This window comes from Papaver somniferum, chromosome 11 (assembly GCF_003573695.1).
Source record: "Papaver somniferum cultivar HN1 chromosome 11, ASM357369v1, whole genome shotgun sequence".
NCBI classification, from domain to species: domain Eukaryota; kingdom Viridiplantae; phylum Streptophyta; class Magnoliopsida; order Ranunculales; family Papaveraceae; genus Papaver; species Papaver somniferum.
In genome coordinates, this window is record NC_039368.1 from 14,449,996 (window position 1) to 14,471,178 (window position 21,183).

At 42.2% G+C, this 21,183-nt stretch overlaps 1 protein-coding gene across 1 annotated transcript; it reads left to right on the forward strand.

The window, feature by feature from the left end:
• Positions 1–12,181: 12,181 nt before the first annotated feature.
• LOC113324159 (aspartate aminotransferase 1-like) lies at positions 12,182–13,712 on the forward strand. The gene is made up of 4 exons (XM_026572487.1): positions 12,182–12,244; positions 12,853–12,974; positions 13,289–13,383; positions 13,594–13,712. Exons 1-4 carry the CDS (start codon positions 12,182–12,184, stop codon positions 13,710–13,712), a joined length of 399 nt encoding a protein of 132 aa, XP_026428272.1.
• Positions 13,713–21,183: the final 7,471 nt, after the last annotated feature.

The window sequence follows — 21,183 nt, forward strand, 5'->3', positions numbered from 1 at the left end:
GAAGGGTGGTCGTTGATCGTCGCACGCCTTCGTTTTGGTAGCCGCGTAGGGAAGGCCGGCATGGTATGGCGCGGCAAGGTGGTTGTCATGGAATGCCTTGGCGCGGTTTGGCGTGGCCAAAACTAGGGTTTTGGGCCAAAGGTTACCATGCGTTGTTTGGCGACCTTGGACGGCTAGGATTTGCATCTAGGATGGAAGGGTGGTCGTTGATCGTCGCACGCCTTTGTTTTGGTAGCCGCATAGGAAAGTACGGCACCGTATGGCGGGGCAAGGTGGTTGGAATGCCATTGGCACATGTGGCATGGCATGCCTTGGCGCGGTTTGGCGTGGCCAAAACTTGGGTTTTGGGCCAAAAGTTACCATGCGTTGTTTGGCGACCTTGGACGGCTAGGATTTTCATCTAGGATGGAAGGGTGGTCGTTGATCGTCGCACGCCTTTGTTTTGGTAGCCGCATAGGGAAGGCCGGCATGGTGGGTCCAAGGAAAATGGCGCAGATGGCTTGTCATAGTGGGGCCAAGGGTGGCACGGACGGCTTGGCATGTTGGGGCCAAGGCAAGGTGCTGTTCGCTTGGCATGGTGGGGCCAAGGGTTTCGCATGCCATTGGCGCATGCTGCGGCTAGCATGGTTTTCCATTGGCACAGTGGTACGGCTGGCATGGTTGGCATGCCTTGGCGCGGAGATGTGGCTGGCATGGTTGGCATGCCTTTGGCGCGGAGATGTGGCTGGCATGATTTTCCATTGGCACAGTGGTGCGGCTGGCATGGTTCGCATACCTTGGCGCGGAGATGTGGCTGGCATGGTTTTCCATTGGCACAGTGGTGCGGCTGGCATGGTTGGCATGCCTTGGCGCGGAGATGTGGCTGGCATGGTTTTCCATTGGCACGGTGGTGCGGCTGGCATGGTTGGAATGCCTTGGCACGGTAGCATAAGAATTAGGGTTTGGCATAGATGATGTCAGTCAATGTTAAGGGTTCTGCCGTGGAACATGACACATAAAAAAAAGGTTCCCTGGTAATTCTTACGTAGGCATGATGATCGATTCAATAAATGTGCTAATGGTCATAATGATGTCATGTCATATGTGCGGTTTTACGATTTTAACCCTAAGCTAAAAACCACCATCAACATTAAGTCCCCTACTTAACTCGGAACGGGAGCATCGTTGCGAGGTAAGCATAAGATGGTGACAGGCTAGGACAAAAATCGAAACAACAAGTCGTGAAAAGATGGTCAGGAAGGTCCGGATAACCTTTTTCGAGAGGTAAAGATAGTTTGTGCTTCCCGTGTTGGAGGCCTTGCATAAATTGTACTGGTGGTGCAGAACGTGGAGTGGTGAGATGAAAATCGTCGGCTTAGTCTGGCCATGCATGACCTTGGCTGGGTTAAGGAACATCGTGACGCCGGCTTGGCGAGTTTATTGGTGTTGGCGCGGAAAGTCATGGTGCAGCTCGATGGTGCAAGGCATGACGCGGTTTGGCGAGGCAAGCATGGAGCGGACGGTGGTGCAAGGAATGACACGGTTTGGTGAGGCAAAGCATGCGCGGACGGCTTGGCCCAGTAGTGGCTTGTCTTTGTGGGCATGGTTGTCTCTTTTCCTTACGTGACTCAGATAGGAAGTTCTTTCCTTGTTCAAAACCCCGCAAGTGTTATGCCTGTAGAAAGGGGGCGTTATTCCTTCTTTTCATGTCACCTTGTCCGTTTTTTTTTTTTTTTCAAGTCTCGGTGCTGGCGGTAGAGAAGTAACAATGCGGGAAAGGGTGTCTTAAACATGTACTTCCACGTTTTCTCACCAAACCCTAATTTACCTCACGTGGCCAGGCATTCCCTTATGTTCGCTAGTAGAAAACGGTTTCATTAGAATCTGATATCACGCCTCAATCCGCGGCTGGTAGGAGGCTTTTCTTTTCGGGACCTCATCGCTCTGCTGGTTATAAGAGATGATCTTGAATCCTTCATTTGCACAGATCGTGCTGAAATCGTGTCTATCCTCTATTCTTTATCTGGTTTTGTAGCGCATAATGGGATCTTCCAATGACAGACATGTCTCCAATTTTTCAGGGAGAAACTTTGGAATCGACGAAAACCAGTCTTCTTCTCATGGGGAGGCGTTGAATAGAATTGAATCTCTGTTTCGTGAAGCTGGCGAAATCATGTGGGACATACCTTTAGAGAAAGAACAGTAAGGCGGCGAAGCATCCCAGTGCGTTGGGAGGATTTGGTGTAACAAAACCTCTTCACGGCCCACTGTTAGGGCGGGACAGTTTGCTTCTCAGTTGAAACGGCGGAAGACCAATGTTGTGAAACTTTTAGGGGAAAATCAACGTAGCTCCCCTTGGTGTGTAGGGAAAAGTAACCTACAAACTAACCTGCAAGTATACAGGGAAGTTGAAGCAAGTAATAGTAAATAGGGGTTTGTCCACAGGGACTTGGAGGATTTGCTACAGTTCTCTTTGGGGAGTTTCTAAAGTTATCTGAGTTCAAGGGAGGGTACTAAGGCTTTTGATTTCACTACCTGACCCTAGGCTAAGGAAATTGTGATGCAATGTATGTCTTGTTTTTTTCATGAAAGGTTACAAAGAAGGATAGAGAAACTAACCTTGCTAAATGACCCCTAGCATCAGCTGTCTTTCAACAGCACAACTGATCACAAGTATTTAGCTCAACTAGCTAACTGAGCTTGATGCAATCTCTCTAATGGATTAAATTCTCACACACTGACCTAGCTGCACTCCTAGCATCAGTTGTCTTCTAACAGCACAGCTGATCACAAGTGAGTAACTCAAATGGCATTTCATTAATCCTAAGGCAGTTAAAGCATTTCAAGACAATACATATACATTTACTATCCTAGCATATGATCAAGAGCTTCCTCTAAGCCCTAGCAAATGAAACTAACACATAATAAAACTGAAATTAAGACAAAACAACATATGAATTGAAGTTCAAACAAAACAGGGCAAACATATGAGAAACTGGCTAGCCCAGTCCTCTTGGTGGTGCACTGGCTAGTCCAGGCATGTCCATTTTCACAACCCATGACCCCAATTTATAGTCAGTTACAATTCCCCCAAAATACCCAAATGTCAGAAATTAGGGTTTCACAAAAGGGTGAAATTGGCTTACCTAATACACTGATAACAACTCTAAATCTTCCCCCCATGCTTCTGTTGATCCAATTGCATCTACCCATGCTCTGATTTCTTCTCCAACTTCACCTATTCTACCAATTTCAAACCTAGGTTTCTGTGAAGAAAAAGGGTTGAAATCGATAGAATATGTGTCTAGAGAGGTAGGGTAATGGGGTTATGATTACAAGTAGCCATGATGGCTTTTGGAGGATGCGTGGTGGTGGTTGAGGCAGAGGCAGGCGGAGCTGGTGGCGGACATGGTTTCTGCAGAGGGAATGGGAAGGAGATGGGGTGAGCTCGATTAGGTTTTGGCTAGGGGTTGTTTGGTTTGTGGGATATAGGCTTAGGTGTTTGAGTGTTGAGCGGGATCATCGAACCTTGATGTTCGGTGATGAAAGGCGTAGGATGATAACTTCTGAAACGGATCTAACGGAGAAATTGAGACAGGAGCGACCGTTGGATGCAAAATACAACGAAACTGACGGCTCAAGATGGAGTTAGGTGCTGTAGTGTAAGGCGGAGATATCAAACTTCGATGCACAGCAAGGGATCGACCGTTGGATTCAACTACCATCTAATCTGAAGGCTTGGAATTTCAGCGCTGTGGTGCTCGGCAGAGACTTCAGATTTTGATGCTCTATGAAGGAGCGACCGTCGGATGCTTCTGAGAACTGATCTGATGGCTGAGAACGGAGGGCTTTGTGTGTAGAAAATGAGGTTGTGCGCACCATTCTTCGCGGCTTCCTTGCGTAATTTCTCCCGGCTTTTCACTACTTTTCTGCTTTTTCGCTCCGCGACTCATCCGAACTTTATTTATTACCTAAAAATGCAAAATTAATTAATAAAAATATTTATTCTTGAAAACAATGAAAATACAGAATATGGGATAAAATGTAGAATTAATGCAAAAGATGAGTTAAATGCCAACAAAAAGGGATAAATATATACAATATTTGGCACTCATCAAATACCCCCAAACCTGAATTTTACTTGTCCTCAAGTAAAACAAAACTAAGGAAATCCTAACTATACCACTGTCGCTGGTCTCTCGAATGCATTTAGCGTATGCACTAAGCCTTTTAAACCACTAAGTGTCCCTAGTGGACGAGTTGAAGTCTCGTGAAGGTTTACCAGAGGTGTGCCTACAAAACCTAAGGACAAAATATAAGCTCAGATTCCATCAAACGTGACATGTGCAAAACAGTTTAAGCTCACAGCAAAATGGAGATGTCAATCTAGCTATCGAAGGCACAATCCTAGCACTGATAACAAAAAAAGACATGTGATAAGAGTGTAAAGTGTATCTACACATGTGTAAAGAAAGATCTGAAGTTATGACTACTAATCACCAAGAGATAGTTTCTCAGGCTAAGAACTGAGGTCGAAATCTAGCTAGCTGTCCGGACTTTACGAGAATTGTGAATGAGTTGGAGGTATTTCACAATTACTCGCGTTGTACATCAATGGCATACACCCTCCTTGCTTACAAAAAAACACAAAGATGACTATTTACATGACTCTTATTTACATTGACAATTCTCTTTTTATTTTTGGAACAAGAGATGATGGAATTGATAAATACTTGTTTTTTTTTTTTTGATTTTTCTGTTTTTTTTTTTTTTTTTTTACAAGGAAACACTTTTGATACATAAAAAAAGAAACAAAAGATTACATGACACTTTGCAAGAGGTAGCCCTTTTTGATGCACCCAGTTAAATTCGATGGTTGTTTTCTTAATGTAACCTCCACCTTCTATCCCAACCAACCAAAGAACAAGCTAGTCAAGTTTCGTTCAGTATTCTAAAGTGATTGGCAATCGTAACTTCCTATCAAACACCTTGAAGATCGAGGCCATACATGTATTGGTAGATCGTGCGCGTGCAAATTTCTTATCACTATGTGAATTGTGCTAGAATCAGGGTGCCTAAATATCTAGACTAAGACTCCTAATAAAAATACATATTTGCACAAGAGTCAACATTTCAAGGTAAATGAGCTCCATTTTTTATGATTTTTTTTTTTTAATTTTTTTGAATTTTGATTTTTCAATTTTTTTTTGGAATTTTTCAATTTTTTCAAAAAGAAGAAGGAGTTCGTTTTCAATTATGGCATATTATCATGGTATCTACTCTATACCCCCAAACCTAAACTAAACATTGTCCTCAATGTTTCAAAATATGGAAAGAATTAAAATGCAACATATGGAAAGGGACATGCTGAGTAGAGTAAAAGGAGAGAGAATACCCGATTTCGGCGAAAGCAGAATTAAAACTCCGTTATTCAAGGCAAAAATCCAACATATTTCAGCCGAGATCATATTGGATTAGCAAAATATATACAAAAGGAACAAAAGGGTTTTTAAAATTTTATCTACTGGATTATATACAAAAAATTCACCATACACTAACAATCTAAAGAGTTGAGGATCAACCCAAAAGACAAAGTGTAGAGACAGAGAAAGTTTCAAAACACTAAAATTGGACTTAAATGGGAATGAGAGTGAAAAACCGAATGAATTACCCCTAAACCTAAATTGTTCAACAGGTTTACTTTTAAGCACAAAATCTAACAATTTTAAGGGTTCAGGATTCAAAAGGTCTAACTCATAATGGACTGTTTTCGGGATGGGCAAACATGCAATTTCCAACTGTGGCTCTTTAAAAGTGTTATATTTTGAAGCAAAATAGTCCAAGAGGACTTGGGAAGCACACAGTTCCAATCCTAGATTAGGAATTTTCAGAAAATTGGTTTGACAATATGGGTACAAACCAAATCTAGGTTGGGTGGAAGGCCATCAGATTGTGACTTAGGTAGAAGAATAGGCATATCATTATCAATCAAATCAAAATCTTCTAACTCATCTACACATGTCACATCATGCTCACAATCATCAATCAATTGGCAAGATTACAATCAGAATTATCAACATCAACAGATTTATTTCGTGTATCGGCACATCAGGGGAAACATCACATGGAATACTAGAAGAAATATCATGCATTAAGGTCGGGGCAGAGAAGCCTAATGTATTTGAACCCAAAGGTTCCATAACATTTTCAGTATAGACATGTTCTTCTAACATAACATCATAATCATCATCATCATCATGATAGGCATTTTGCAATCTAGGATAATTTTCAATCCTAAGGTCGGAGCTATTACAAGAATAAAACTCTAATTCATGAGGGTGACTCATATCATGTGGTGTTGTTCCTGTTTCCCTAACGGATTCCCATTGATGGGTTTTTCTGCAATCTCGGCTAAAAAATTCCATGCATCATCCACAGATTTATCAATAAACTCACCATTACACATAGATTCAACCATGGTTCGAGATTTAAAGTCTAGTCCCTCATAGAGGATGACGACAAGTCTCCACTTCTCAATTCCATGGTGCGGACATTCACTCAACAAATCATTAAAACGTTCAAAATAGTGAAAAACAGTTTCCTCATCCAATTGGACAAAACAATTGATATTTTGACGAATAGCGATGGTCCTATGGTGTGGAAAAATTTTGGAAAAATTGATTAGTGAGTGTTCCCAAGTGGTGATTGATTGTGGTCTCAAACCGTAAAACCATGTTTTGGCCCTTTCTTTAAAGAAAATGTAAACAAACGCAATTTCAGAGAGTCTTCGGACATGATCAGGTTGCATAGTCCGACAAATTTGTTCAAACTCTCTTACATGAGTATAGGGGTTCTCAGAATCGAACCCTCGAAATATAGGAAGTATTTGTATCATGTTTGCATTTATTTTAAAAGGGTTATTGGTTTGAGGTAAGACAATACATGATAATGGAATTTGTATTGATGGATACATGTATTCATGGAGAGCACGAGGTTGGTCCATTTTGAAATGACAAAGCCCACTATTTGGTTTTAAAGGGTTTGGATTTTGGGAAAAATTTGGTTTTGGTGGGAGACATTTGAAAATTTGGTTTAAAATGGGAGCAAAGTAGAAAATTTGGTTTTAAAATGGGAGCAAAATAAAATTTGGTTTAAGATGGGAAATTTTTTTTTTTTTTTTTTTTTTTTTTTTTTTAAGAAAATAAAGAAAATAAAATTTGGTTTATGAAATGGGAGCACGCCCACTGTTTGTCCTCTAATGGAATGGAAGGAAGCGGCCCACGAAACACTAAGTTTTAATTTTGAAAATTTAATTTGGCCCAGTTGGTTAAGGCCCGACGTTTGTTTTAAAACTTTGGTTTCGAGGTCCACTTTTGAGTGGAATACAAGTCCACAATCAGTTATAAGCTCAGCTGGGTTTAAACCCAGAGTCCAAAATACAAGTCCAATGAAAGAATTTAAACAAGCCCACAAATTAAACAAACAAGCCCACAAATAAATTATTACAAACCCAACAGAAAAAAAAAAGATAAAAAGCCCAAAAAAATTGGGTTAATTATTACAAGCCCACAATTAAAAAATTTGGAAGCCCACAGGTTGGGTTCTCTCAATTGAATGGGTTTAGGCTTACCTTTGTAGCACAGCCCAGCTGCTCTGATATTGTTGCAAAAACCCAGTTGGGTTTTGGTTCTTTTCCTTGGTGGCGTCCCAGCAGAAGAAAAACAGGTTCAGAACAGCAGGTCCAACAGCAAATGAAGTGAAGCAGATGCAAATGCTATGAAATGAAATGCAAAAATTAGCTAATAAAAACACAGATAAAACACAGCACCAATCCCCGGCAACGGCGCCAAAAACTTGGCAGGCCTGGAAAAGGGTATAGAAATTAAGCGTGATAAAAACGGGGGCCTACAGTAATACCGCAAGTGCACGGTCGTCGGTTGTAACTCGTGCAAGTACGGGTCGATCCACAGAGATCGGGTGTGTTTTGGAAGTGTTTTAGCTATTTGGGTTCCTACATTGTTGTTGGGCTTTGAAGCCTTTTGGCTTCAATTGGGCTTAATGGGTTTGATAACAATAAAATGAACTGAGCTTGGGCTCAGTTGGTCTTTGAAGTGCAAATGGGCTTTGGCCTTAAAATTAGGCTTTTGATTAAGCCTGAATTGGATTGGGCCTTAATGAATTTGGGCTTTGGTTTTAAACAAATGGGCTTTGGTTAAGCCCACAGGTTGGCTGAATAGGGCTTCAGTTTGAGTTGAGCTTTGGGCTTGACAGTGAACCAGATTGGGCTCAGCTGGCTTTGGCAGGCAGCAGGAGCTAACAGGACTGCACAACAGAAGGGCAGCTGCAGGAGAAAGGAAGCAGCAACAGGTAGCAGGCCTAGCAGAAAGGCAGCAGCAGGAGAAAGGAAACAGCAACAGCAACTGCAGAGCCAAAGCAACAGCAGCTGCAGCAGAGAAATGGAAGTGGCAGCAGCTTGGTAGTGGCAGCAGCAACCTGGCAAGACTGCACAGCAGTGCAGTAACAGTGCAGCAGAGAAAGCAACAGCAACAAAGGCAAGTGCAGCAGAATGTACAAGATGAGAAGGCAATGTAGCACAAGTAACAGAGAAGGAGTAACAGCAGGGGAAACAAACAATGCAGAGCAATGAAAGAAAAACTAAACAGCAAAAACAAAACAAAAGCAAAGTGAAATGACACAAAGGCAACTAGCCTAAGGCAGGGGAAGAAGGTTAAGCTAACATGGAGCTAAACTAAGGCACTCTTTTAGAGTGGGGAGAGAGCTAGCTTGCTCATTGTCACTAGTGAGCACTAGTATCTTCCCACTACTCAATTAACACTATGCAGCAAGGTTTACTCCATTTAACAGAACTAACTGAACATGTATCACACTGAATTCTTAGCTACCATCATTCTTTCACCCCTAGAATCAGTTGTCTTCTTACAGCACAACTGATCACAGATGCATTCATTCAAGTAGATATTATCAGCCCTATGACATTTAAGCACTTACAATCACACACTGAACTGAGCTAACAGGAGACAACATAACATAACATAACATAACATAACAGGAGCATACAAATTAACAAGAGACAACAGCATTAACAGAACATGGGCATTAACATAAAATGAAATTAACAACTGAACTGAAATTAATCATGTGAACTGAAGCTGAATTTGCAAATTAAAATTTAACATTTAACAGGACATGAGAGTCCTGGATGTAGGCTAATCCCAACATAGTTTTTTACATCATACCCACACCCATATATATAGTCCACAACACAATTTCCCTAAATACAAAATTAGGGTTCTTCCCCAAAAATCAGTTGAATTAGGTTTACCTAATTTCTGTGAAATTGGTCCTTGAAATCGTCGACCCATGCTTTGTAATTGCTCCTACTCCATTCCCATGCTCTAATTGCAACTCTAGGTTACCTAATTTATCAATTTTTTCACGCCTAGGGTTTCAGGAAGAGAAGCGTGAAAAAATGAGAAAATAGGGAACTAGAGGGCTAGGGGTGAGATGGGTTTTGGTTGTTGGGTGATAGGGTGATGATGGTGGAGGTGTGGTGGTGGCAGTGAGTTGGTGGCAGAGGTGGAGAAGGTGGTGGTGTACGGTGGTTCTCTGCTGTGGAGAAGATGGAGGAGAGGCTCGACTGGTTAGGAGAAGGGGTTGTTTGGTTAGGTGGATGGTGCTCGGTCACTAGGGTGTGAGGCGGGTGTATCTAGGTTTGATGTTCTGTGACTCTGAGCTGCGAGATGCGAAGATGGTTGGTAGATCGGACGGTGATGCGGAGGCAAGCGATGAGAGACCGTTGGATTATATGATACAACAAAATCAACGATGCCAGATGGAGTTAGGTGTTGTAGTGTTAGTCGGAGATATCAAACTTTGATGAACAGCAAAGGAGCGACCGTTGGATTCAACTACCATCTAATCTGAAGGCTTGGAATTTCAGCGCTGTGGTGCTCGGCAGAGACATCAGATTTTGATGCTCTATGAAGGAGCGACCGTCGGATGCTTCTGAGAACTGATCTGATGGCTGAGAACGGAGGCGCTTTTGTGTGTAGAAAATGAGGTTGTGCGCACCATTCTTCGCGGTTTCCTTGCGTAATTTCTCCCGGCTTTTCACTACTTTTCTGCTCTTTTCGCTCCGCGACTCATCCGAACTTTATTTATTACCTAAAAGTGCAAAATTAATTAATAAAAATATTTATTCTTGAAAACAATGAAAATACAGAATATGGGATAAAATGTAGAATTAATGCATAAAAGATGAGTTAAATTGCCAACAAAAAGGGATAAATATATACAATATTTGGCACTCATCACCCCTGTCCAGGACGGTGTCATAACCCTTGATTCTGATGAATCGGGAAATTCTCCTCGAAAGGTCGCTGAGAAGACTTCCGAGGAAGATGATGATGTTGCGGTTGATGAAACTGAAACAACTTTTGGAGAAGACGGCGAAACTGTTGTCGATGGCATTGGAGAAGTCGTGATGGCATATGCTGGGTTGGTTGCTGAGGAGGATGTCGGTAAAAAGACGAATGATGTTGCTGCTGAGACGAATTCCGGGTGGGATGTTGAGGCTGCCATTGCTGATGTGGCTTCCGGATGGAACCTTTGCTGCCCGAAAGATTTGTGGGGAAAGTGTTTGATAAAAAGCTTTGACCGAGGCATTGGAAATTCACACATTAGCTTTCTATGACTAGCTTCTTATTCTTCATTGTTTCTATTCGTCGCTTAGTTGTCCTGATGTTTTGCAGACCTTTTTTTTTTACCTTACTTGTATTCGCGGCGAAGTTAGGGTTTCTTCAATTAGCATCCTGCTTACGGTGTCTGTTTTCGAATAAAACTTCTCTTCTTCTTTTTTTTTGAAAGACCCAAGCCTTCCCTTAGAATGGGTTGGTGTTTCTGGCTGTGATTGGATGGTTAATGGCTTCTCAATGATTTGGGATTTGTTTGGTATATTTTTCTGATATTTGGAAAAATCATTCGGAAAGAAATGAATGCCTTTTGAATAAAAACGAAACCCTAAAGAAGAATACAAACGGTGCATTCATCTTAGGAAAATACAGATATCAAGCGGGAGGAGAAATTGCTGAAGAAATACTAAAGGGAGAGTGTTGGAAGAGGGTAGTACAGCATTTTAGGGATTGAAAATCTTGGGCCATCGCGAGTGAACTATCACACCTCCCAGCTTGTCTGTGTTGATGAGCTTGCAGTAACCTCCCAAAAGGACGTCTGCCACCAGATATGGCTCGTCTTCTTTTTCCTTTGGTGAATCGGTCCGAACAGCTATCTTTACCGTCATCTTCCCAACTTGAAACGAGTTCACTTTGACCACCATATCTCCAGTTTGAAACGAGTTCGGGTGTTGTGTAACCGTTTGAATCTTGGTATCGTCAGTTTCGATGGCAGCTTCCAAATTCTTTGCAAAGCGTTTGAATAGCCAATTGCCCCACTCACATCTCTTGACTAGGGCTGCACATACCCGACCCAACTCGCCGACCCTACCCGTACCCGACCAAAAATACCCGCACCCGATTCAACCCACCTAGGCATGGGTCGACTATGGGTGAGGCACGCCAGAACCCACCTATCTTGGGTCGGTTGCGGGTAGAAACTTCCGTCACCTGAACCGACCCACCCACCCGCCCAAAACTATTCCTGACCCTTAGATTATCTAATTCTAACCTAGAATAAATCGCAACCGTTGAGATGAAATAAAAGGCCTAACCTAATCGCATTTTCACGAACCCTTCTCTTTCGCGGCCTCTTCTGTCTTCTCTCCTTCTCAGACAGACTCCATCACTCCAACTCCATTCTTTTTTCTTCGCTCAGTCTCAGATTCGCTTTGTGGATCATCGGCATCACCAGAAGCAAACCAATAACGGAAGGTAAGATTAGGAACCGTGTAAACTTGTAATTTTTTGATGATGTGATTTCTTGTAATTTTCAATTTAGGGTTTATCTGTTTAGGGTGTTGTTTTTTAATTTCAGTTTGGAATGAATTGGTATGATGTTAGAACTCAGTAATTAAGAGTTTAATCAGTAGATTCAAAGGATTCTTGAGAAACCCAAATTGGTTATTGAGAAACCAAAATTTGGGTTATTGAGAAACCCAAATTGGTTTTGCTTATTTTACTGATTCATTGAGATAGTTAGATGAGACGAATACAACTTGTTTGTATAAATGATAATATCAGGGAGAAGTCTTACTGTGGACCTCGTTGTTAATGTTTATGTGTTTTTAGAGGTGTTATTCTTCTAAGCTGCAACAATAAGTATTTGGAATTACTCATTTATGTTCAGAACCAGTAGTTTTATTTTAAATTTTAAATCAATCTCAGTTCTTTAGTACAACCTAGTTAATTTATTTGGTATTTGAACTAAGTCATGAGTATGGTGTTCAATTCAGTATGATGTTAGTACTTTCAATTGTTGCAAATATTCAATTGAGTATGGTGTTAGTATCTTACCAAATACGCTGGCATTTTAAGTCGATTTTGGATAGGTCCGGGAAGAAGAAGTATTCTGCAACAGGGTGCATAGATTATTTCGTTTTTTCTTTCATTTTCATGATTTTTTTTCTCTATCGCATTGTGTTTTATGTATTTATTTATATATTGGATCTGTAAGGTGATCAAGTGTTGGTACATTTATTGTGGCAACGTTCGCCATTTATTTCAAAAACCTTGAAACCAATTGTTACATCCATTTCCAAGAGTTCAGTCTCACACAACATTGACATGGAATCATAAAATCTGTCTGGAGAACTTTTTAACTCGTGAAATAGTACCATTATTATTGAATTTACAAAGCTTCCTATTTATATGAGAACCTTTGAAACTTGTGTGGTTGTAGGTTTTCAAATCATTGGATGTGGCTAGCAGAGTTGAAAGTCAGCTGAAACTTGTTATCAGGCCTATGTATTCAAATCCTCCCGTGCATGGCCCATCTATTGTGGCTACGGTCCTGAAAGATAGGTAATAAACGTACCCAGCAGCTTTGAAGACTCTTAAGGCATAGAAGTTAATAATACAATGTTATTTGTTAGTTTAGAATTAGAGCGTTTCTTTCTTCTTTTTTTCTGAAGGCTAGACTAGACTGACTATGGAACCATGTGATATAAGTCCTGCTGCAGGAACAACTAATTCGTAACATAGCTCACAAATCTATAAATATTGAAAAAAATATAAAATGGATTCAGAGTCTGTATATGCAATTCATTTATACATCAGTACTCGTACTATTGCTTTGGCTGTCAACTGAATCATATGCTAACATGATGCTTTTACAGAGACTTGTACAATGAGTGGACTCTAGAGCTGAAAGCTATGGCTGACAGAATTATAAGTATGCGTCAGCAACTATTCGATGCATTACGTGCAAGAGGTAAAGCAGTAATTTGTTCATCAAAAAACCCAACAACGTCTCACCTTCTCTCTGTTCACCTAAAAAGCTTCCAACAGAGACGTCTATGTATCTCAAGCGCAGTGTCCATTAATCTTTCTGTGGTCTATGTAAAATTCTGATAGTAAATATCAGTTCAAGTTCTCAAGAAGTTTAGTGTGTGATGTGTTATTGTTGATTATTGGTAAGCAGGTACACCGGGTGATTGGAGTCACATTATTAAACAAATTGGGATGTTTACTTTCACTGGTTTGAATAAAGAGCAAGTTGCTTTCATGACTAGAGAATATCACATCTACATTACTCAATAGTAATGCACTCTTTTATCTTTTGAGCTTTGAACAATTGAACTCTGTTCCTTTTTATTGTTAGCTTTATCAACTTTGAAGTTTGCAACTTTGCATCAACTTTATAATTTAATGTCATTTTATTTTATGGTGGGTAACCCACCACCACCCGACCAAACCCGCCGTAATGTAGGTCGGGTGAAAACTGACCCATTGTGATGTTGGGTCGGTTGCGGGTCACAACTTCTGTTACCCGCCATCAGTGGGTTGGGTGGTGGGTGAGGCCAAAACCGACCCATGCGCAGCTCTACTCTTGACAGCATCCGCGCCAGTAATCGCACTGAGTCCCCATGACGGAATAGGGGAAGAAATGACTAGTTCTAGAGAAGATCGTTCGGCCAAACTTACTTGCGTTTGGAATCTATGAGTTAGCGCCAACAGGTCATATCCAGGTGTCCGGGTTCTATCGGTAACTCGCCGATGCGGTAGCAAGTGGGACGGTTTGTTGGAGATTCTTTCGGGCGTTGACATCGGTAGAGAGGATGTTCCCAATTTTACCTTGTTTTCGAGTACCCACAAGTGCCCCAATATCATGTCGTAACCCAGTTCTTTGACAATATGGAATTTGCTATGCGTTATAGCGTCTCCCATCTTGATCTCGAGGTTAATGTAGCCGTGCACGTTCAAGGATTCCTCTCCCGGGTTCTTAATCATGGATGGGGAATGGGTAGCCTTTTGTTTCGTAAATCCCGCAGCTTTCAGAGTCTTGAAAGTAACAATGTTGAAGTCAGAGGCCGTGTCGATTAACGTGTTATCGAATTCAATACCTCTTAAATAGGACGTGGTCAGCAGTCCCCAGTTGTCCTTTTCGATTTCGCTCGCCGAGAGAGCTTTGTCTCTTGGCGTGGCTTCCGTGGAGGGAAAAAGCCGTTTGCCCGAAACGACACGACACAATTGAGAGCCATGAAGATATCTTGGCGTTGCACCTTGGAAAGGTAGAGAATTTTTCATACGTGCTGCATCATGGATCACACAGTCTCGTGCACGGAATCCCAAGAGACTCCACAATTCCTCACCGGAAGTGGGTCTCGATGTACTCCCTCGTTTCCTATATGAAGTTCCCCTGCTTCTATCTTTTCTTTGAAGATATGCTTCAGTCTGTTGCAATCACTGGTTGGGTGGTGAACAAATCTGTGGTAGTGGCATTATTTTGGGTTTGCCGTCTCGGCCTCAGTCGGTGGGCGTCTGGGAGATGGTAGTCTGATAATATCATCTTGAATCCATGCTTCTAAGATATTGATCACCTCCTCATTGGGAAACGGGAAATCCAGGGTATTTCCTTCAGCTTCGTGATGATACATGGGAGCTTTAGTGGCGGCCTTCCATGTCGGAGTTGCTCGTCGTGCTGGTGCTTCGCGTTTAGGCTGCTGGTCTGCAGCTGGGTCCTTCCTTTTTCCTGCTTCGTTTACTATGTTCACCGAGGAGGAATTAGCGTTGTACTGTTTGTTGATGAGACGTCTATTCCCGCGAGTTTCGCGTACGTCTTCGGCTCTGGTTGGTCTAGATCTTTCTAATAATGATGGTGATGTCGTTGCTGATCGCCTGGCAGCCTCATGGAGCTCAGAGAATGTCTGGAAACGCAGGTTCTATAGCAAGGCGCGTTAAATGGGAGCCATACCGTTGATGCATGAATTCACCAGTTGTTGCTCGGTCACATTTGGGTCATGACAGTCTAGTGCTTGAACCCTGAATCTCTTAACAAAATCATTTGGATGTTCGTTTTCCAGTTGGTACATCCTTCCTAGGTCCGAGAAGGTAACTTGTTCAGACACAAAGAAGTACTTCTTGTAAAATGCAGTAACCATGCCACCCCAGTTGGGGATGTTTTTTAGCGTGATGCTGTTGTACCATGTGTACACTCTTCCGGTAAGCGATTTTAAAAACTCCCTCAGACGAAGAACGTGATTGTATTCATGTTATCCTATGGACTCCAAGAAGCAAGATACATGCTCACGTGCATTTCTGGTGCCATCGTATAGGGTGAATTAAGGAGAGGAGTATCCTCTTGGAAGAGGAATTCTTTGTATTTCAGGTGGGTAAGGAGGTTGATGTTGATGCATGTCTTTTTCATCATTCTTGATTCGATTCCGGAGAAGTTGTTCCAGATCCTCTCGTGTGACAAAATTTACGGCTGACTTCTTTCCAATGGGGTTCTGGCACGAATCTCCTCATTTGCGGAGACGCGTTCCGCCGAGGTGCTAGCGTCGGGGGTGTTGGAGGCGTTTCTAATCAGCTCTGGAGGGCATGACTCACGCGGAAGATGCTCTGTCAGGGATTTGAGAAAGACGAGTACTTCTTTATGTGTCGAAACCATATCCGTCTGGGCTCTAGAGAGAACCTCCTGTCGTTCCATCAAATCAGCGATGGTGATATAGGGTCGGCTTCCTCTGGTTCCTCCGGTTTCTCGTCCTGTTGGTGGGGTAGTTGGAGGTGTCATGTTTGACGAAGCGTTAGGAGCGGTAGCAGCAGCTCTGGCCCTGGTGACTGGTGGCGTAACGCCTGAAGGAGCGCTTTCAGTACTTCCAAGATTAGCAAGTTGCGCAGGGACATTAGAGGCGGCAGCGGCTCTGGCCCTGGTGATCGGCGGTGTTACACCTGAAGGAGTGCTTTCGATGTTACTGGGGTCAGTAGGTGGCATAGTGATGTTGTTGGAAGTAGCGTCAACACCAGGGACAGCTTCTGCATTGGTGTTCTCAGCAGCTGATCCGGATCTGAGTTCCACCATGTTAGAGTTGGAAGTGAAAGGTGATATCAGAAATTTGGAAATCGATATTGCAACCGAGAGATTGATCTCCCACTGTGGTCGCCAATTGTTTGAGGGTGAAAACAGTTTCTGCTGGTTTCGGTAATTTCTTGTGCTGTGGGTGAGAAATAATTCTAAACCCTAAACAATATACTGCAAGGGAGTACTTTAGGTTCGAGAGATCAATATGTACAAGTCCGTCCTAAACCAAGAAATGGTCGTTCCATACTTGCTTCGGTCACAAAGTGGAGGAGAAGGGTTGTATTTTGGGAGGGAAGCGAAGAGAGTGTTGAGACCAGAATAGTTGATTCTAGAAGAGTAGTTGTTTTGAGTTGTATCAGAAAGCGTAAGCTAACAGATGGGAAAGCTAACAGGTGATTTCTGAGTGTTGTATGCTCCTGACCAAAAACTTGTTTTCGGTGGAAATAGGTAATGCCTATTTATACAAGTCGAAGTGAAATGTACTCTGGTCTCATTAAGAAATGGAAAACGGCTGAGTAAATGGGAGGAGGTGGTAACCGGTAACGCCTGAAATTTATGTTCCATAAAAGAAAGCGTTTCACCATTACTCCCTGTATTTACTAACCGCCTCATCCTTATGAAACTTTCTTATAACGGGCGTAGTGTACGCCGCACGCTGTAAACCGCCAAACCAATACCCAATGAGCATCCCCCAGTTTGTGACATGCGTTGATATCTCTAGTGTTTTCGTGGAAAACATGTAGCACGTTGTTGTTGTCTGGCAAGTTGAGATTGGGAGACTTGTCGTCTCGGTGGTGACCTTCGACGGTCGAGATTTTGCATCTTAAGAGGAAAGGTAGCGTTGATTATTGCAACCATTCGTTTGGTAGCCGCGTAGGGAAGGCCGGCATGGTATGGCGCGGCAAGGTGGTTGGCATGGCATGCCTTGGCGCGGTTTGGCGTGGACAAAACTAGGGTTTTGGGCCAAAGGTTACCATGTGTTGTTTGGTGACCTTGGACGGCTAGGATTTGCATCTAGGATGGAAGGGTGGTCGTTGGTCGTAGCATGCCTTTGTTTTGGTAGCCGCATAGGGAAGGCCGGCATGGTATGGCACGGCAAGGTGGTTGGCATGCCATTGGAATATGTGGCATGGCATGCCTTGGCGCGGTTTGGCGTGGCCAAAACTAGGGTTTTGGGCCAAAAGTTAGCATGCGTTGTTTGGCGACCTTGGACGGCTAGGATTTGCATCTAGGATGGAAGGGTGGTCGTTGATCGTCGCACGCCTTTGTTTTGGTAGCCGCACAGGGAAGGCCGGCATGGTGGGGCCAAAGCAAATGGCGCGGATGGCTTGGCATAGTGGGGCCAAGAGTTTGGCACGGACGGCTTGGCATGGTGGGGCCAAGGAAAGGTGCGGTTGGCTTGGCATGGTGGGTCTAAGGGTTTGGCATGCCATTGGCGCATGGTGCGGCTAGCATGGTTGGGGCCAAGGTAAGGTGTGGTTGGCTTGGCATGGTGGGGCCAAGGGCTTGGCATGCCATTGGCGCATGGTGCGGCTAGCATGGTTTGCCATTGGCACAGTGGTACGGCTGGCATGGTTGGCATGACTTGGTGCGGAGATGTGGCTGGCATAGTTTGCCATTGGCATAGTGGTGAGGATTGCATGGTTGGCATGCCTTGGCGCGGAGATGTGGCTGGCATGATTTGCCATTGGCACAGTGGTGCGGCTGGCATGGTTGGCATGCCTTGGCGCGGAGATGTGGCTGGCATGGTTTTCCATTGGCACAGTGGTGCGGCTGGCATGGTTGGCATGCCTTGGCACGGTAGCATGAGAATTAGGGTTTGTCATAGATGATGTCGGTCAATGTTAAGGGTTTTGCCGTGGAACATGACACATAAAAAAAAGGTACCCTGGTAATTCTTACGTAGGCATGCTGATCGATTCAATAAATGTGCTAATGGTCATAGTGATGCTATGTCAGATGTACGGTTTTACGATTTTAACCCTAAGCTCAAAACCACCATCAATACCGGCGTACCTGAAATCCATGATGTAGTATACGTAAAAGGTATGACTGCAAATATTCTTTATATTACTCAAATTTGTGACAAAGGCCATTGAGTTATCTTCAATACAAATGGATGTGACATCATATACAAAACTAGGAAAGTAATTTTTCAGGGAACTCGTGGTAAAAACAACTGTTATCTTCTGGATACTCAGTTCAGCAATTGTTGCAACTTGACTAAGGTGGAATCTACACATCTTTGGCATGAGCGTTTTGGTCACATCAATTATCGTCTTCTAACTAAGATTATTAACAAAGAACTTGTTAGAGGTGTTCCCAAAATCAATGCAAAGATTGATGGTATATGTGGTTCCTGTCAAAAGGGCAAACAAACGAAAGTTCACCATAAATCATCTCGAGATATTCTCACTAAAGCTCCACTTGATTTAATTCATATGGATCTCTTAGGACCAATTCAACAACCCACGGTTGCTGGTAATAAGTATGCTTTAGTTATGGTAGATGATTACACCAAATTCACTTGGGTTGCATTTCTATCTCATAAGAATGAAACCCTTGATGAATTCAAGATTATTGTTAAAAGAATCCAGAACGAACAAGGTCGCAAGCTAAAGAAAACTAGAATCTACCGTGGAACTGAATTCAAGGACACTAAGGTGTTTGAATTTTGTGACGAACTGGGTATTATTCAACAATATTCACCATCCATCACTCTTAAAGCCAATGGGGTTGCAGAAAGAAAAAACAGGAATATTCAGGAAATGGCCAGGGTAATGCTCCATAACGAAAACTTACCATTAAGGTTTGGGGAGAAGCTGTCTTTACAGCATGCTATTTGATCAACCGTGTCTACCTACGATCCAAAACCCTAAACACTCGTTATGAGTTTCGGTAAGGTAGAAAACCCAACTTGCACTATCTCAGAGTGTTCGGAAGTAAGTGTTACATTCTAAAATATCGAGAACAGAGAGGGAAATTTGATATTAAAAGTGATGAAGGTATCTTATGCTTATGATAGTCGCGGTTTTCGAGTGTTTAATCTCAGAACCCAGGTCATGATGGAATCTGCTAATGTTATCATCGATGATATTAGTAATTTTCATCATGATAATCCTTCTGTTGAATTGCCTCCAATTGAGAAAGTAAAAGAAATCCCAGATTCAGTTGAAGTTACCCCAACTGTTACTGATCCTGATATTTCTAGTAACGAGGAGAAGAGCATTGATCAGGCTACTCCTGTCGAACAAGAACGTGTCCCTCCACGACACCTCCGGGTTCAAAGGAATCATGATCCCAACAGTATTATTGGAGGAAGAGATCTTAATGCTAAGACAAGAGGACAACTTCAAAATATTTGCAATTTTGGTTGTTATCTTTCTCAAGTAGAACCGAGAAATATTGATGAAGTTCTTAGCGATCCCTTTTGGGTGAATGCAATGCATGAAGAGTTCAATCAATTTCAAATACATGACGTATGTGAACTAGTATCTTGTCCCTCCAATATTAATATTGTTGGTACTAAATGGATTTTCAAGAATAAGTCTGATGAATTTGGCACAATTGTCATAAATAAAGCCAAACTTGTCGCTCAAGGATATTCACAGATTGAAGGTATCGACTTTGACGAAACCTTTGCTCCTGTGGCACGCCTTGAGTCCATTTGGTTATTATTAGCTCATGCTTGTTTTCTTAAGGTTAAGCTGTTTCAAATGGACATAAAATCCGCGTTCCTAAACAGAATTCTGAAGGAAGAAGTCTATTTCGCTCAACCAAAGGGTTTTGAAAATCGTGATTTCCCTGATCATGTTCTTAAGATTGAAAAGGCAGTATATGGGTTAAAACAAATACCTAGAGATTTAATCGAAAAACTTACTACTTCTCTTCTTAGGAAAGGTTTTTCGAGGGGCGGAGCTGATAAAACCTTGTTTACCAAATAGAGTGCGAAAGACGTTGTCATTGCTCAAGTCTATGTAGATGATATCATCTATGGTTCAAGTTCTGAGAAATTTGCAAAAGATTTCCAAGTCTCTCTTGGAAAAGAATTTTAAATGACCAATGTTGGTGAATTAAAGTTCTTCTTAGGATTACAAATTCAGCAACATAAAGATGGAATGTACTTATCCTAAGAAAAATATGCAAAGGATCTTGTCTTAAGGTTCGGTCTGGATTAGTCAACTCCAAAACTGACACTTATGCCCACTACTGGTAAACTACACAGAGATGATAAATGAGTAAATGTGGATCAAAAAATGTATCGATCTATTATTGGGAGCCTTTTATATCTTACATCTACTAGACCTGATATTGCTTTTAGTGTTGGTTGTTGTGCTAGATTTCAGGCTAACCCAAAAGAATCTCATCTTGCAGCTTCAAAAAGGATCATACGATATGTGAATCGCACGGTCGGGTATGGTCTATCTTACACTTTTGATACTAACACTGACCTTTCTGCTTATTCTGATGTTGATTGGGCAGGATGTGTAGAAGACAGAAAAAGTACATCAGGGGGTTTCTAATACGTATGACTGAATCTTGTGGATTGGCATAGCAAGAAACAAAGCTCACAATCCCTGTTCACATGTGAATCTGAGTATATTGTTGTCGGCTCATGTTGTACTCAACTTCTATGGATGAAACAGATGCTGGCTGATTATGGAATTGATACTGGAGTAATGAAGATCTTTTGTGATAACTCTAGCGCGA

What these genes read in the sequence shown, in the direction of transcription:
- LOC113324159 (XM_026572487.1), top strand. Translation starts at nt 12,182, where the DNA reads ATGATAATATCAGGGAGAAGTCTTACTGTGGACCTCGTTGTTAATGTT. An exon ending in ATGTTTATGTGTTTTTAGAG is followed by an intron (nt 12,245 to 12,852) that starts GTGTTATTCTTC and finishes GTGTGGTTGTAG; the next exon opens with GTTTTCAAATCATTGGATGT. An exon ending in CGATGCATTACGTGCAAGAG is followed by an intron (nt 13,384 to 13,593) that starts GTAAAGCAGTAA and finishes ATTGGTAAGCAG; the next exon opens with GTACACCGGGTGATTGGAGT.